The following is a 17,383-nucleotide window of genomic DNA, read 5'->3' as shown; positions in this document are numbered from 1 at the left end:
CTCGGACTTGAAAGTGCACGAGCTGCACTATGCAAATGAGCTAATTGTACGCGTCAGACTTTCCTTTCAAAAACTTTTGCAAACTCACCAAACAAGCAGAAACAATAAGAAACTATCAAAACAGGTTTTGGTTATGATTAACCATTGTCTGAGAAACTCAAAAATTATCTCGATACCAGAGTAGAGAGTTTTCTTGCTATATTCTTAAGTCACAACAAACGCAAAAACATACGCGTAAGCTTACAACTAGCGCGAGCAGATCTTATTATTCATTCCCAGCGCGAGATTGAAGTCTTGTTTTCGACCCTGAAAAACCCACCTTTTCCATTAGCTCAGAGCATAAAGCTACATATAAGCGCCCTGGTTCGTATTCCCTGCCTTATTCCCTGCCATCGCTGTCAAAAATACGCAAGATAATCTCTCAACTCTCGCCATTTGATCATGCAACGTGACAACATCCACGCGAGAGCCCCCGACATGTGCGCGGATCCGCGCGGATATATGACGTCAGGATGGCGCAATTTGTTCTAAAAATAGAAAAATTGTCTCATATCATAGGTGCGCGCGGATCCCAAGACTTACGGTCTCCGTCCCCGATTATGGCTCCTGTCAAAAGTTATATTTTAAGTGATTGAAACTTGAAATAATGGCCTACTTTCGTTAAATAACATATACTGTAAGTGTAAGGAAGCTATTAAAAGAGTGATATTATGGGTTGCGTATTAGCAAGGTTGTGATGTGAAACTAGAAACAAATTTTGTCGTTGTTTCTTAGAAAAATCGTTTAAAACATTCACAATTTGCTTTCTTCATCAGTGCACTGGTGTTTAATAAAAAAACAAAGAAACATTTGACAGGTTTGAGGCACATTTGGTCTACGAGCGAAGGACTTCAGGTCAAAATTTTATCGTTACAGTGTTCCTTTGACCGTGGGCCCCATTATCAACATAACCCGCAAAATTAAGAGAAATTTTACATGAGTAGAGCCTCGGCAAGTTCTTAAATCACACCCAGATTTGACAGGTGTATACATATACAGGTGCCCGTCATATGGAGTGTGTTCACGTGAAGTCATCAAATTCGCAAATCCAAAACTAAAGAGTCCCTAAAGGTTTCATCCTCATTAGGCAGAGATACAAATTATATCTATTTACAACTTTCCAGCTCAATAGCGTCCTTCGTTTGGAAACCAGCGCATTTTGAATTTCGGAGTTATGGCGGTACGTGACATGAAGCTAAGATCGGGTTTGTCGAAAAATGTACACTTATCACGAGGGTTTTAGCCATTTTAGGAGTTAGAGTATTAGCAAAAGTGCTTGTGTAAATGTTTTTTGGTTCGGTTCAGATAATAAGTTGTATAGATAGCCAAAGTAAGTTCCAGATGTTTACACTATTTTCCGGCCGCCATATTGGAGGACTAAGGAGGTCGTCCAACATGGCTGCTCCATACTAGGCTCTATGATTTTGCGCGGAACATTTCGACGAATATCTCAACTTTGGGAAAACGCACACACCTTAAACTTGGAGAACTGTCTTCTTTATTTACCGTCTATAATATCTCAATTTCTTGACTTTATCCGCTGAATGGTATTTGATTTTATTTTTTATTGCGTGACAATGCACACACTCCATTAACGACCACTCCTTGAGATCCTAAGGTACCAATGTTGAAAGAACACTGTAGATGCTCAATGACGGTATAGTTAACTAATGATAAGTGCAGTTAAATAATGCTAAATAAGGATTCATTGACCAAAAAAATAATACAAAATTAATTTAAACTTGTCAGGTATAATAGAGTATGTTGAGAGAATTAAGTAAAAGCGTGTAAAACCGTGCATAACGAAGTGAAACACTGTGTTGTCACAGTAAGAAAATGAAGCATTACATAAATATGATTAATTCTAAACAAAAGGCTAAGAGGCAGTGGTTAAGATGTAAGACAAGTTGAATATCATTAAAAAATTCAGGGTTCAAATAATGTAAAGCACCGTCCACTAAGAAAAACGTGAGTGACAATATAATCACGTTATAGCTAAAATTAGAATAATAAAGGAAAAAGGGACGAACATTGCAATCAGGGTGCATTGAAAACAAACAAAATGCTCAAAAGTGACTCCAATTACAATAAAAGATGATTTACAAAACCTGGTACTTGCTCGTAAATATAAACTAACCACAGAAAATAATTTCATTTAAAATGTCTTGTCTAAAATTGAAATTATAACAATAAAACTTGAGTTTACTCAGCTCCTAGCGACAAATATTTTATGCTAAATCATTGAATATTTTTAGCGAGAGGATGAGCTTCGAATGATCAATAGCGGTGTGTGCTTTATTAGTGTGCTTCCAAGAATCAAAATACATCTCCACAGAGCTATTTCTCACATGACGAGCTTTTTCTCACATGACGTCACGGCAGCCATATTGGTGCCCAAGACAATGAAACGGTGGCTATAGACCCTTTTCATAAATGGCTGCCAGTTATAAATTATTTTGTAGGTATTAAAATTAGCCTGACTAACCTCGTTCTTGAGTTGATAATTCAAAAGAATTTTTACTCCCAAACGAGTTTAATGAGGCTAACTTAAATACATACAAAAGAATTTTAAATTGGCAGCCATTTATGAAAAGGGTCTATGTTGGTGTCCAGAATCGAAATCGTTCCTTTTGTTTGCATGGCTGCCGGTCACGTGAGTCAAAACGCTCTATATTGGAACAGTTTCAAATTAGAACTGGCAATAAACTTATCTATTCAAGAGCGACTTGCAATTGTTTTGTTTGTTATACTGATATGGCAATCTTTGTTGGATAAACAATACAATAAAGGGGCGTTTATTGGAATTGAGAAAATGATTCTAAAAGAAACCTTCAGATTGGGAAGGAGGGAGGGAAGAAGCGTTTAAGAGAGGAGCAATGCGTGGAAGGACATTATCCAAACTAGGCTTAAACTGCGTCAACTCAGGGACTATGTTTTTTCACAACAAACATCTCACACCTATAGGGAAGAATTTGCAACTAAGTTGGCGTTACCAACCACTTACAATGGTATTTTGCTTGAGGTTAACTGGCCGATATGTTTAAAACCAAACTACAAAAAATGTGAATGACAAAGGGCGCTTTCATTAGACGAAAACTTCCGGTTTTAATTTCCGAAAATTTCCCTTGACGAATAGAACAGGTAAACCGGGAACTTCCATTCCATTTGTACATGTCTTTCCTCCCGGGATTCCCGGAAAATTTCGTTTGAATGGTTCTCCTTTCAGAAATTCAACAATTTCCGGATTTTTAGTAAACTTTCCTAAGAAAATTCCGTTACCCGTTTCGAAATTTTCGAAATTCTTGGTTGACTGGAAAGCACGCAAAATTTCTAGTCTAGCTGAGTCTTTGTTAAGCGTGCACACCGGCCCTAATGAATCGGGAGGGTTGATTTTAGCTTTTTCTCTGGTCGTTGAGATACAGCCCGTTAATTTATTGTGCTCAGATCATAGTGCGATTTTACAAAACTACCTAGCCGAGGTAAACAAGAAAAATTGTTGAGACAACAAATGGTCAAGTTAATGAGTTTTTTCGAGTTCCCATTGTTTCTTTTGTTAATATTGTGCAATAAATCACTCCCACCCTATTTCAAGACGTGTTAATATTTCCTTCCGCTAATTGTTGCAATTTAAAAGGGAGCAAACATTTGTCAGTTTAATTGGATTCAATATGATAAGTAAGCGTTAACCACTAGTAAGCTGTTGATCGGTCTAGTATTCTACGCAAGTGCTTCATAAAATTACGATTAATCTTATATTTAACGATACATTATTGAGAACTTAAAGACCTTAACCAATTGCCTCTCACTGCTCAAAAAACTCGTCTGAATAACCAATTGACTGAACATTTGCTCGATTTTTTGTGTCGAAAACTGTGCGGATTCATTTACCGGATTTGTGATTTTCCATTTCGAGAAATCAAACTACTGCAAGGCAGTGCAAGTGCCGCATTGACAGATGTCTGTTAAGCTTCGTAGTACCATCTTTCTTTTTGTCTGTTTAAGTAATGATCCGCGTAAGAACTAGGCAAAAGAACAATAGACTAGTGCAATAGCGTCAGTTACGTTTCAGGCGCTATATCCCCATAATCACATTAAATCTGAATGATCTGATTCGCCCAGGCGCAAAAAGCGCGAATTTCGAAATGAGAATTTGATTTAAGATCCCTTCTAAATCATTAAAATAAGATTTCATTTCGGCTACGCGTTAGATACATTAAAAATTGTAACATATCTTAAGTCTGGACAATTCCTATGCGCCAATACCGAGAAAATTAAACTGATATAGAATAACATCGGGATCGGCTCCGTGAACCATCATCAATCAGCGACCTTGTTAAGGCCATTTCGCTCGAATTTCACTAAAGAACTGTCAGTTTGTGATCCAAAGCAGTAACTTTTTCACGCGTGTTTGGGAGCCCGACAAAGACGCGCGAAGTAAATACCTGGCTGAAATTCGTGAACGTTCCGTGAATGTATTTCAAAACCAGTCTTCTAACACAGCAAAGTTTGATATAATGTCCACCGCCTCCAAAATATTATAATGGTAATAATAATCGTTGTCCGCCATATCGCGAACCTAGAAGGAGTCCATTCTCGGGCCGTGGGATGGCCTTTGGTAAATTAGTATTTCTTTCTTTACTCGACTGTTTCACTTTACGCACCTTTCGGACTATTCAGGTAACAGAGATGAGCGATAACGTTGTACTGTTCGTTATGTGAAATGTTTATACTCCTCAGCAATCGACGTGACGATAAGCTTGGAACATCACTTGCAAGTTATTCTGAACCACCATGATAGAACAAATGTCAACGAAAAAAATAATAGGGCTTCCGATGCTTCGAACTCTTGTGGTGAAACTGATCAGAAATTGCGAAATCGTAAAAATGTGGCACCTTCTGACTGGCCGATTGCGATCGTGTTTATTTTTCGATCTGCAGAGAGCTTACTGCTGTTTCAATAGCGAAATCATTCAGGAGCCGGTTTTCATCCCGCCAAAAATGGAAAAGAGGCAAGTCAAGCTTTGTTAGCATTCTGACAAATTAGAAATTTCGAATCAGTGCCCCGTTATTTGTTCTGACTTGCTGGTTTGATTCCAGAAAGGGAGATTCACAGCCACGTGGAGATGGACCCTCGGAACCAAAGCGAAAGAAGTTAGATTCTAGCGTGAGTACTAGATGAATTCATTGCTAAGCTTTCAGAAATAACTTTCTTAGTTAACTAAATTCGAACTTTTCTTTTCTTTGTGTAGAAAATGGAACTATGTAGGCTTTATGGAAAAAAAATCCGTCGCCGAAGAAGATGCTGGTCATACAGGGCCTCAAGCTGGGAAAAAAACTTCGCCACGCTCTCGTCCGAGCTAAATGTTGCGGAGGCAACCGCCGAAGTGTACGGCATCGATTGTCTTGCCGCTGGAGCCGATTTAGATCACGAGTCTGTGGCTAAATGCCTCAAAGTAAGCAAGGGGTCATTTGATGTCATCAAAAGTGAAATAATGGCAAACGAGGACAAGAAACTTCGCACCGTATGGGACAACCTTGGTCAGCTATTCTCCTATAATCAAATACGTTTTGTGTTAGCATGCCTCATTCATGATTATGAACTATAGTTGTAATCACCTTTTTGCAGCAAAGACAGCAGGCAAATCAGGCAACTGTTGTAGTTTTTATTTCGGTATAAGACGGCGAGCAATCTATGCAACCGTTACAGCCTCCAAAATAAATTGTTTGTCAGCCTCTCTAGCCTCTTTTCTTATTTTTCAGTTTGTATTTTTACATGTTTTTCAGAGTAAGATGATAAATATTCTTTTTTGTGAGATCTGATAATTTTCTACAACCGTTTTCTTATGTGCTTTTGACTATCAACAATAACACACACTGCTAATTTTATCATACCGAACAAGGTATTACCCCTTGTATAAAATGTTACTTGCAGAAAATATTTCAATTATTACTCGATGTTATGCCAATGCCCAGTTTCCCAAAAAAGAAGACATTCAGTTCTTAGTGCAGGTAAGCAAAGTTAAGGAGAAACAAAACAAACACAGGGCTCCACATCTTTTGGAATGGACAAACTACCAAGCTCTATTCCATCTCGGGTTGGAAGATAACCGCATGAATGGCCTCTTTGAAGAAAAGTAAATGATAAAAATTATGCCTAAGTGCTTGCAACATACAAGTACAATATTCTGTTTTCAGTCATTGTGCGGTTCCAGAAAATATCCATACCCATCCTGAGGGTTAGGGTTAATTTAAAGGGGAAGGTGGTCTCAAAAGCTGAAATGATGGAGAGGGGCAGGTTGGGGGGGGGGGGGGGGGGGAAGAGAAAGGACAAAAAAGGTCTACAGGTTTGGTTTTGATATTTTCTAGATAAGAAAACCCTCTTTTTTGAGAGAGACAAATAAATAGGCATGGATGCCACAATTACGGTATCAGACTACTAAAAAAACTCTGTCAACTGTCAGCATATCATTTGACCTATTCCTTAGGCTAGTTGTTGTTCTGACCGGTTATACTAGCACGAGGAAACGATCTAACAAGATCTATTCTTCTACTTTTTAACCCGAGAGGAAAATCAGAATGCTATAAGATCAACTGGTAAAGAACATATCAGAAAGCCACCTAGACATATCTGATCTTATAGTGAATATGACCAAACTATTACATGGATCTTTTGATTGTCAAGAACAACTACAGTCAATAGAGAATGGTCTAAACATACCATTAGGACCGATTTAAATGACACATGACCGCCTGTGAGAAACTTGCATGAGACGATTAGAAAACTAGAAAAATCGCACATGACAAGGTTGTGCAATCTAAATCAGCCCTTATGCATATATAACTTCAGTTACAGACCCCAATGTGAGTGAGGTCTGCCAATTTAAATTCATCATTTTATCAATCCATTCAGTAAATTATACTCCATTGCCAGGTGGAGAACTTGCTATTATTGCTCCACAGTCTCTATGGGAATGGGAGTCCACAAAATACATATGTCCACAGCTGTCAACAAGTAAAAACATTGTTCTTCCACAAGAAAAGAACAGCAGACAAATTCTTTGCCTCCTACCAGCTAAATCATCAAGCAACTCAGCAAGTAAATGTTTTGCAACAACAGTCCCGCCAAATAGATCTTTTTGCTGTCCGAGACAGAGTACACCACAGTCATCACCAGCCATTTCAACAGCTTCATCCGCATTAAGATTTATTCCTTCATGATCAAACATTTCGTCGTGCAAGTCATTTCCTCGAGTCATTGCCTCCCTGAGGGCATCCTTCCAAAGAACATCCAGTGCAAGTCCTTGTCGTGGGGGAAGAATACCCTTTGATGCTACTTGTCCAAAGTACAGAGAAATGAAAGCACAAGCATTGCTTCCATTTCTTCCACCAATTGTCGACTGACTAAAATCAGCAGGAAAAAGCCATTCTATTACAGCACCCGATATTTGCGATACACGACCAGTGACAATGGCTTGCGGTGAGACAGGTGCCAGGGCAGCAGTAGTGGAACTGAACAATACACTGGATGGCACAGTACCAGGTGTTGCAGTGGATGTCATGTTAGCTGTGGGTACTCTGAGTGGCACAGCAGCTGATGGCACACTCGATGGGATAGTAGCTGGTGTTGTAGTTGTAAACAAAGAAGTTGCTGGAACACTGGACGGCACAGTAGTTTGTGGTGTAGTTGTAGACACAGAAGCTGTTGTAGCTCTCGATGCAATTGTAGGCACAGAAGCTGTTGGTGCATTGGAAGGCACAGTAGCCGGTGGGGCAGTAAAGGATGGTACTGGAGCAGATGGCGTACCAGAAGGCATGCTACCTGATGGTGCAATGGAAGAGGATACACTAGGAGTTGGCGGCTCACTCACAGGTAAATTCCTATTCTTCCGATGGTACGTTGACCACCAACTCTTGATTTGAGTTGCTGTAAGTACTTCCAAGCCTGCATCTTCCATTGCTCTCATCACATCCCGTGGTTCAGCTCTAATGCGATTCACTGCCTGTCTGTTGTAAAATGCAATCATGATATCCTTCTGAGCTTGGCTGAACACTGTTCTCTTTCCTGGACCATGTTTCAGGGCATATCCACTTTCCAGCCTCTCTGGTAGGTACTAGTCAACCACAGTAACATGCAGCGATGCCACAACTGACCGCTCAGGGGCATGTTGAATAAACTTCTTGAAGCAGGAAATTGTGTAGGGCACTGAGACGGTTCTGGTGCTGGCTCTTCTTCAGATGTTAATGCACCAGTTGCTCCAGCCACTGGAATCTGGCGTCCAGACAGTGTTTCAATTTGTGCCTGTGTCTTATTGACAACATTTCCAACCCCGGCTAATGACCTCAGCTGCAGACCATTTGTAAATTGGCCTTCAGTTGGAAAGGTGAGGTTTCCAAATAACGAAATATCCTTTAGAGTTCCCACTTTTGTTGCTTTTGATCTGTCAAAGATCAGCTTCTTGCAAGTTGCATTCTTTATTGTCTGGAAGAAAATAAAAACATGTAAAAATCAGGAACACTACTTTACACAGTTGCCAATCATCAAAAATTCAATAGTTCCCTGACTTTTTCACTGACCTTTGAAATATACAGTATTCACTGAGTTTGAATTAGGTGGATAACCCAATGTTTTTCTCAAGGAAAATAAAAAAGCCCTGACTTTTCCCTGACCTTATTTGTTTCTGCTGACTACGGCAACCCTGTTATATGTCATCGTGCTGTAATCCAACTGTAGCGAATACCGTCCAAATAACATGCGAAATGAGTACAAATATCCAGCGATACGGTGGACTAGTGGACTCTCCCTCATTCACTGATAGATTTTTTGACTATAGCAGTTGGATATTAAATCACTTACATGTATTACATGTTCTGGTTTGTAGTATCGCTGTATAGTTTTTCTCATTGTTTGCATTTTGACGAGCCCGCAGGATACAACTCGTAAAAATATACAGCGATACTACACACCAAAACATCTAATAAGATGTATGTATTATTCAGTAAACCACCCAAATAAAAATATATGCCCCTAATTCAACTCCAACTAACATGTGTAGCCAAGAATCATATTTACATCTTACAATGATCCTGGAGAGATTTAACAATCATTCCTCCTTCCAACCATTTACATTTACATACATGCTTGCTAAGTAGCCTTTCGATGGGCAATGCAGACTTACTATGAAATAGTAGACCAATGTAAAACTTGAGAGTTATGTTAATAATGCAGTTCTGACATTCAAACTATCTTTTGAATGTAAACTACTGAACTGTGTTTTTGTCTTTTTGTTTTGCTGTTGTTTTGTATTTGCACAGTGAGTATTAAGTCTGTCAGTGAAATTTTTCTGTGACTATTCAACAGAAAAATACCAATGTCCAGGGAACATATACCTTGATCAGCTCTGCAACTTGTTCTCCACTTTCTAAATCGTTTCCCAATCGTACCCACCGCACAATCTTATGGCTGATATGAGCGAAGTGGGAATCAAGTTGAGACTTTCCCTCGCCAGCTTCAAAAAAGTTGTATTCTTTCAAGGTGATTTTGAACACTCTGTTCACTTCAGATAAGTACAGGAGAACCCCACTGTTATGGTAGTGTGGCCCATTATCTAAAACAGAGGAAGTAAACATAATAATCATTTATATATATTAGGACAGGAAAATACCCAGGTCTGACTGCCCGGAGCAAGTAAATTTTGCCCTATGGCAAGTGAAAATAGAAGTTTAGTGGTCTCATGGGAAAGTGAAATTAGCCTCAGTAGTCTTATTAGTGATAATTCCACTCAAAAACATTTCCAAAACTCAAGTCTGCAACATGAGCAAAACAATGAGTTGAAAACACGGATTGCTTTAGAATACATACGTTTGTGTCACTGTCCAGAATCTTTCACCTAGTTTAGTACCAGTAAGCTCAGTTTGCCTTAGTCTATCACTGAGTATAAACAGTACCTTACAAATGATATAGTTGATAAATCATGAACATTGCACGCCTATTGAGCAGGCAAGTAATAAATGTATTTTAGAGGGGGCAACCGAAGACTGACTGGCCCACGGGACAACTGGATTTTATTTCTACCATTTACCTTTGATAGATTTGCAACAATAATAAAGGATAAAGTATGACACCCTCATCTTGTGCTGCATATTAATGAATTCAGGTCCGTGTACATATATCTAAAGTAAGCATACCAGAAAACAAGTAGACTGTGAATCCTGGGTAAACAGTTTCCAGCCATCTAAAACCAATGTCAAGGGCACTCTGGGTGAACCAGGCATCTTGCTTTGTATCTTCGGACCACAAGTCAATCACTTCTGCCTTTCTATCTCCCTCAGACACCTGAAGTTTACAATTATTTTAAAAAACTCAAATCAAAACAAATCAAACAAACATATTAATGAGATGCAGAAGTTTCCAAAGCCAAAATGGGATGCTTGTGCTCTAAGGCACAATGTATATGTAAATAAACTTAGGGTGCACTTCACAACGAAGTCAAAAAATGCAAGAAAAGGGACTATTAAGGAATTTATCTGTGCAATTATAAGGAAACCATGAAGAGATATCCCTCTCTTTCCGTACCACTCTCGTTGGTTTTCACGAGTCCTAAGCCCCAGCTCAACTTTCATCTTGTAATCCATGATTAATACAATCTCACCAGAACAAAGGTTTGCGAGGACATAGCGGTAGTAGCACCCCTGGTGTTTTGTGCGAACAATGTGCGCAAGGTACTCCTTATGGTTAGAAACAATCTGATCCCAGGACTTGGAGAAAGAAGCCTTTTTAGGGAGATCAACAACTCCTTCCACAGCTTCCTTTACTTCTTTTCTAATCTTGTGAAATGCGTCAACATTGGATGAATTCTGGTTATGTTCTCCCGAACAGTGACCAAGGGCATAATCCAGACACAACTCAGCACATGCAGAATGCCGCTCCAGCTAGACCAAAAAAAAGAACATATAGTAATGGCATTAAGGTGGCCAAACACAGTACAGTTTTCCCGCGCGCTTTTGCTGATGCAATTCAGCGCGTGCACAAGGATTGCAAGAAACAAACATGCCGTCAATAAAGCGATCATTTTATTTACTCAACACCCGCAGTATCTGTGCTATTTTTCTCTATATTTGAACGCAGTGTCTTGATGGCTTTAGTCTTATATTACAAAGATACATTAGAAAAGGTAACGATGCAAAGAACCCAGCAATTCTCAGCTTTTTCTTTGTTACCGAAAGAACCCAGTTATATGCAGCGCATGCGCAGTTGCTCGAAAAATTGAGACCGATTGCTTTTGCAGAAACTTGCTGATTTCTAACGATCCAGTCGTTAGAATTTCAAGAAATTTGGCAAAAAAATAATTCAGAAACTACGTTAATGATGTATCACAAAAAATCTGAATTTTGAAATAGGGAAATTTAATAATTCAGAACATGCAGTGAAAACGATTTACGGCGAATTACGAAAATCGTCTATGTCAAAATTTTATTAGAACAGTGTTGACAGAAGGGATTTAAAGTCAATTCGTAGTGGGCAAATGATGAAAAAAAATCTAACGACTGGATTTTTTTTAAATAAACAAAAACCATTTTTTAAGCCTTGTTTTTAACCAGCCCCGTTGCCATGGCAACAGCACACACCTTAGCCAAAATGCGAGAATAAACCCCTCTAAGGTTAACCTTGACTCTTGCAAAAAACGGGCGCCAAAGCATAAATAATTTAAAATTAATGGTGAATTAGGCATAGGCACTTGAAAACTGTGTTTGGCCACCCTAATAACATCCATGAACATTGACATTACTGCAGGCAATATGATAGAATTACATTGTAGTCAGTGAGGTTTCAGTCCATACACAGCTTCAATACTTGTAGACAAAGAAGGTCAAAATATGACTAAAAAGAACTATACTTTCAAATGACATGTCCTGTTACTGTAAGTGTAGCAGCCCCTGTAAGTTTGTAATTCTCCTGGTCCTCTGGTTATAGTAGATACTACTGTATATAGGTCCAGAGGACTTAATGGTTTTAGGAATGGTATACGTAACATTCTTGGGAATTCATCGTGTCCATCCCTAATTTCAGATTCAGCATTTTTCAAATGATAACCATACTGCATTTCCTATTTGTCAATTTACTGCTTACCTCCTTGGGAAATTCCACCTTCAGATATTTTTGGTACTGTCTTGAGGTAGAGACAGTTTCATACCAGCCTTTTTGAGGTCATCTAGGAGCAGCTGCAAGGATTCAAAGTTGGAATGACCAAAGTCACCACACAGGTTGCAAAGGCCTGCAAGCATCGAGTTCATTCTAAAATTCTTTGGAAGGTGTGAATAAATGTATGTCCTCTTCAGACCATCAGGGAACTTAAGCTGATACTGCTGGATAACATTTTTGATGTCACACTGCCAATATCTCACACAAGTTTCCTTTCCATCAACAAGCACACTTCTGCAAGAGGAAGGCCTTGAAATATCATCTTGGTTGACAAAACTTTGAAATTCGTCAATGACCTCGGGACTTACTGCTTGCTTGGTAAATGAAATACCATCACGGGGAACACCACCTTTCCCAAACAATATTGCATGCACTCTTGCTGCAGTAATGGTTGACTTTGAGCAAGGGAAATAACTCTGAAGTTCAGATATTGTGAAATCTTGGGCCACAATTGACAACAACCTTCTACGTTCATCGCCAAACTTACTGACTCGTCCGATAGCTCGTGCAGTCTCAGTCCGATTTTTCACTTGTTCCACTCCACTCACATTTAGTTTACTCCCTTTCATGCTGTCTCCAATAAGGAGTTTGCTGGATATTTTTGCACCCTGTGCCCGTATCAATCGGCTCTTCTCTTTATCTTTGGCTGCAATGTAATCTCTTGCTAATGAATTCAACAGTTTGCCATCGCTGCTACTCTTCTGGTGGCTACTGAACAAATCAACAAACTGACCTTTGAATTTCTTGGTAGTAGGGATGTCCCTCATTATGGCTTGAGTACCCTGCACACCAAGGGCTGTGTAGTCCGACAGTACCATGTCTATTTTACACATAATTTCGTTCCTTAAATCGATCTTCCTTCGGAGACCGACACATTCGTAGCTCTGGCGGTTCTGAACAGTTTCTGGGATCTGACATGCTTTGTCCTCTGAAGGTTTCCCACTAGAGTAATCAGCGAAAACGTCAGCTTCAACTGGATCATCTAGGACACCACAAACTTTATCTTCTGTATTACTATCAAGCGTAGGAGATAATACGCTTTCGCTTGCTGAAGCAGTCTAGAAAAACAACAAAGTCGAATGAGTGAAGAGTAAATATAGACAGATGTTTAGCCGGTATCCGGTCGTTTCGCCAAAGAGTCGTTTCGCCAACGTCTTAGGTCGATTCGCCAACGTCCTACCGGTCAATTCGCCAACGTCATATATCCAATACTAACGAAAAAAAAAAGCTGCTTATTGATGTTTGGAATGCAATCCTGATCCTTGGGTGATCCTTGGGTCAAGAAATTTTAAGTCACTGCCAGTTTCGCTTGACTGACTTAAGATCAATTTGCATGTTTCTGCTGGTTTCACAAGCCGGCTCGTGGGCGCTACATCGCGGTAATTTTCACGGTGAAAATTGATTGTTGAATACCAAAGTCCGATGGCTTCCAAAAGTTTGATGGCTTCCAATTCGCGGATAATGCATTACAATGTAAATTAACATTATATCTTTTCCTTCTTCAAAAGCAAACAGAGTTCGCCAACGTCTTAGGACTTGTGTCTGTTGTCATTTATTTCATATCCTTACCTAGAGTTATTTTCCATGCAAGAGCACCTCATTATTTACGACGACAGTTCTCTGCTACGCTACCCCTCCCGCTAAGATTTTTTTTTTGTATGAATACCAACGGGGGGAGGAAGCGTAACTAATTTATCACAATCAATACAGCTTGAATGTTACTAAAACTACGAGTTAAAAGTCCTCAGTGAAAATCTAAACAGTATTCAGCATTCATTTATCACGCGCGTGTGTGCAATTAACCTTTCTTTTCCTATTCGAAAAAAAAAATCAAAAGTTTCGCTATTGTTTAGAATATATGTGAAAAAGTCACAAGTCAAACTACAATTGACACTAATTAGCGTCGCTATGTGATTTTTGTTTTTAGGCTTATTAGAATATGAATGTTTCCGGTTAACCAATCAAAACTGTGAATTTTATCACACTTACCTTTCTGATCGGATACCATAAGTATAAAAGGCCCCCCAAAAATACTGGACCTTCATTCGAGCTTTAGAGCAACTGAATTCAATTCGATCAACTTAACGTCATGAATATCTGCAACGTGTGTAACTTCTCCGTTCGCCCGCGCCAGGAAGGCCTCCAATGTGAAGGCTGCTACCGATGGCAACATCGTACCTGCGATACTGGGATATCCCGAGCCCAGTACCGCGCCGCTGTACACTCTGGAGAGGAAATCGACTGGAGTTGCCAGGTGTGCAAGGAGACACCATGCTTTGAGAGTACCAGAATAGAGGAAGATAGGGCCTCTTTGATCAGTGACCCCTCAATGGTAAGTACAAGCACTTATGTTTATGTAACTTAGGTTTTTGTAGGTTACTTTTCGGTCTTAGGTCTTAGAAGACTCCCATATAAGTCTGTTACATTGTAAAGCGTAAATTCAATTTACAAACAAAAAAAATTGTCCTTAAGTACTGTTTAACTTTTAGTTTCACCCGCTTTAAGTAAAAAACACGAACTTTGACTGATTTGTCGTATCTTTTAGCCGTCTGCAAGCCTTCCTGAACCTGAGAGTTTTGAAGAGAGCGGGACGCCACTATTCTCAGATGGAAACACTTTCGGTGAGTTTTGGTTCTGTCAATACTGCCGCTCTAACCAAACTGAGGACGATAACCATTTCTTATTTCACTGTGATCGTTATAAAACTATTAGGCAACAAATAACAAGTGACATTGTACTAAAATACCCATCATTCGATTAAGGGTTATACCATCCATATATGTGGGAATAGCAATAAATTGTTGTTGTTGTAGTTTTGTTTTGGTTCTGTGAAATGTGTTAACGATTAACCCAACAGTTTTAAGTTACTTCTTATCCTAGCTTGGAAGCACTGAGGTTCTTTTACGCCGGCTTTTGCCGAAATGTATATATGCGAGTTCTTACATATTTTCTCTCTTTTAAACAGATGACACATCTTCAGAGCCGCACTCAACGAACGAAGAACCGTCGATTTTAGAACCAGTTCCCGTGGGAGAACCGCTAATAGTTACGGAGCTGGTAACTTTCCAATTGGTCCAGCAAGGAACGAAACGTGGAAAGACCAGCCTCGTCGACAGCCTTGGCTTCACCTACAACATCCATTCCAGGCGTCCCTACGCAACTTACTGGCAGTGTACGATGCGCCCAAAGGGAAATCCGTGCAAGGCCTCAGTGACGGAGCGGGACGGGACCTTCCAACCAGGGAAGAGCGCGCACAACCATGCAGTGGATATGGGAACTGTTACAGCGGCCAAAATAATTTCTACTGTGAAGTCAAAAGCGCTGGAGGACAAATTCAAGCCAGCTTCAGCAATAGTAAATGAGATATGTGTAGTTTTAAATATTACTCTCTTTCCATCGACATTGAAATTTTTGGCATCATGAAATTATATTTCGCCGTATAAAATTTGAGTCAATCTCAGTCGAGTTTACCTCTCTGATCGTTGCTGTATTTTGGAGAATTTCTGAGGAATACACTAAACGAACTTCCTCGCTTTCTGCTATTCAATTTACGGTAGAAAAGCCTGATTTCAAGTGAACGACTGACAGAAATTGTTTTTGTGGTAAAACTTCAAACTTCGCACGAAATTTCAAACCGCAAAAACAATTTTGGGGAACTTAACTGGTGAAATAAATGCAACTAACATACAGTAGTTCGAAAAAAATTGTTCTTACCTCTTTCTATCTGAGCTACTAACTCGTTGCCAAGATTTTTTACAAATCATTAGTGGACGGCGCCCAAGCCGATTCAATGACAAAGAGTTGCGTAAACAAACCCATTTGTAACCTGTAAAGCCAATTTACTGCAGGAAAAAAAAAATTAACATGGTATTTGCCGGCTTAGGGTCGGTCCGTATAGTGAAAACTGTGACCGAGGTCTTGAAAATGCTGCCCGAGGCCGCAGGTCGAGGGCAGCATTTCCAAGCTCGAGGTCACAGTTTTTCACTATACTGACCGACCCTAAGCCGGCAAATAAAGTTAAATAACATATTTTAGTCGGTTAAATTATTATTATTATTATTATTTCTGTCTATAGGTCCTGTTGGAAGAACTTGCTGAAGCCCCGTGTGCAGCCCTGCCCAAACCGGAAAAGTACGAGAACAAAGAAAAGACTGCCGCCCAACTACTCAAGACTTGTTCTCGGCTTAACGGACCAGCTCGTGCGAACTAGAACTTCTCTGTAAATAGGATAAATTAATTGGTTTCAGATGAATATAGGCTTCAATCAGGTTTTGTAAATAGGTTTCATAGGATTTTTGTGCTTTGTGATTGTTTCGCCAACGTCCTGCCGGTCAATTCGCCAACGTCATATATCCAATACTAACGAAAGAAAAAAGCTGCTTATTGATGTTTGGAATGCAATCCTGATCCTTGGGTTGGATTGTAAATATTTGATACTATACACTGTAATAAAATTGCTGTTGTTATTTACTTGACGTTCCATTTTATTTCTAACTCGATTATAAGGCTGGTAATTCCTTTAGCCATTTGAGGGAAGTATGGTAACACATGCGGAAGTGTGACAGTATTTTAGCTTACCTCTAGCTCTTCGCATCTGGTTTGTGGTTGAATCCTTTCCCTACAAAAGGTACATATCTTCCGTTTGCGTTCCTTGTGCCCAGATGCACTCCATTTACCAGCGCCAGAAAATTTTTCTTCGCGGTAAGTCGCAGCAAGCAGCTGTTTTATTCCAACATTTCCAAATGCCCACTCACTGTGTTGTGGACAACAGCAACCACTTTTGAAGGGCATTTCACCAGTATTTTAGCATAACGTACTTTAAGATCGAAGTAGACAAAATAACCTTTGTATTCGTAACAATTGTGACTCGAAAGACACCTTCAACGGACAAGAAAGCTTGATAAAGTCTCTGATCGCAAATCGCAAATCCAAGATGGCGTCTCACGGAGATCGTTCGTGATGCACGTTTTCCGCTCTAACTTTTGATTGGCGCATAGAACAATGCTAATATTTGACCGTGAGGTAGACAGAAGGGACATGGGGCAAACTAAGGAGAAAAGTGTTGTTTATGTCGGGTTTTTCATTGTTTTTTTGGCGATTTTTGGACATCGACCAATCAGATTCGTCGATTTAATTGAAATTAAT

General features: G+C 39.6%; 1 protein-coding gene and 1 long non-coding RNA gene across 2 annotated transcripts in view; both read right to left on the bottom strand.

Moving 5' to 3' along the window:
• Positions 1 to 17,383, bottom strand: part of LOC149105246 (uncharacterized) — a 75,847-nt gene that overhangs the window by 15,618 nt on the left and 42,846 nt on the right. The window lies entirely within an intron of this gene.
• Positions 10,299 to 15,277, bottom strand: LOC149105247 (uncharacterized). Its single transcript, XM_089270577.1, has 3 exons — positions 12,167 to 15,277; positions 10,613 to 10,968; positions 10,299 to 10,372 (listed from the first exon to the last, which is right to left on the bottom strand). Exon 1 carries the CDS (start codon positions 13,069 to 13,071, stop codon positions 12,187 to 12,189), a length of 885 nt encoding a protein of 294 aa, XP_089126703.1. The 5' UTR covers positions 13,072 to 15,277; the 3' UTR covers positions 10,299 to 10,372; positions 10,613 to 10,968; positions 12,167 to 12,186.

This window comes from Orbicella faveolata, unplaced genomic scaffold (assembly GCF_042242905.1).
Source record: "Orbicella faveolata isolate gen_17 unplaced genomic scaffold, um_ofav_v1 contig_34, whole genome shotgun sequence".
Lineage (NCBI taxonomy): Eukaryota > Metazoa > Cnidaria > Anthozoa > Scleractinia > Merulinidae > Orbicella > Orbicella faveolata.
The sequence above is the reverse complement of the archived record's forward strand: the minus strand, read 5'-3'. Positions and strand labels throughout refer to the sequence as shown.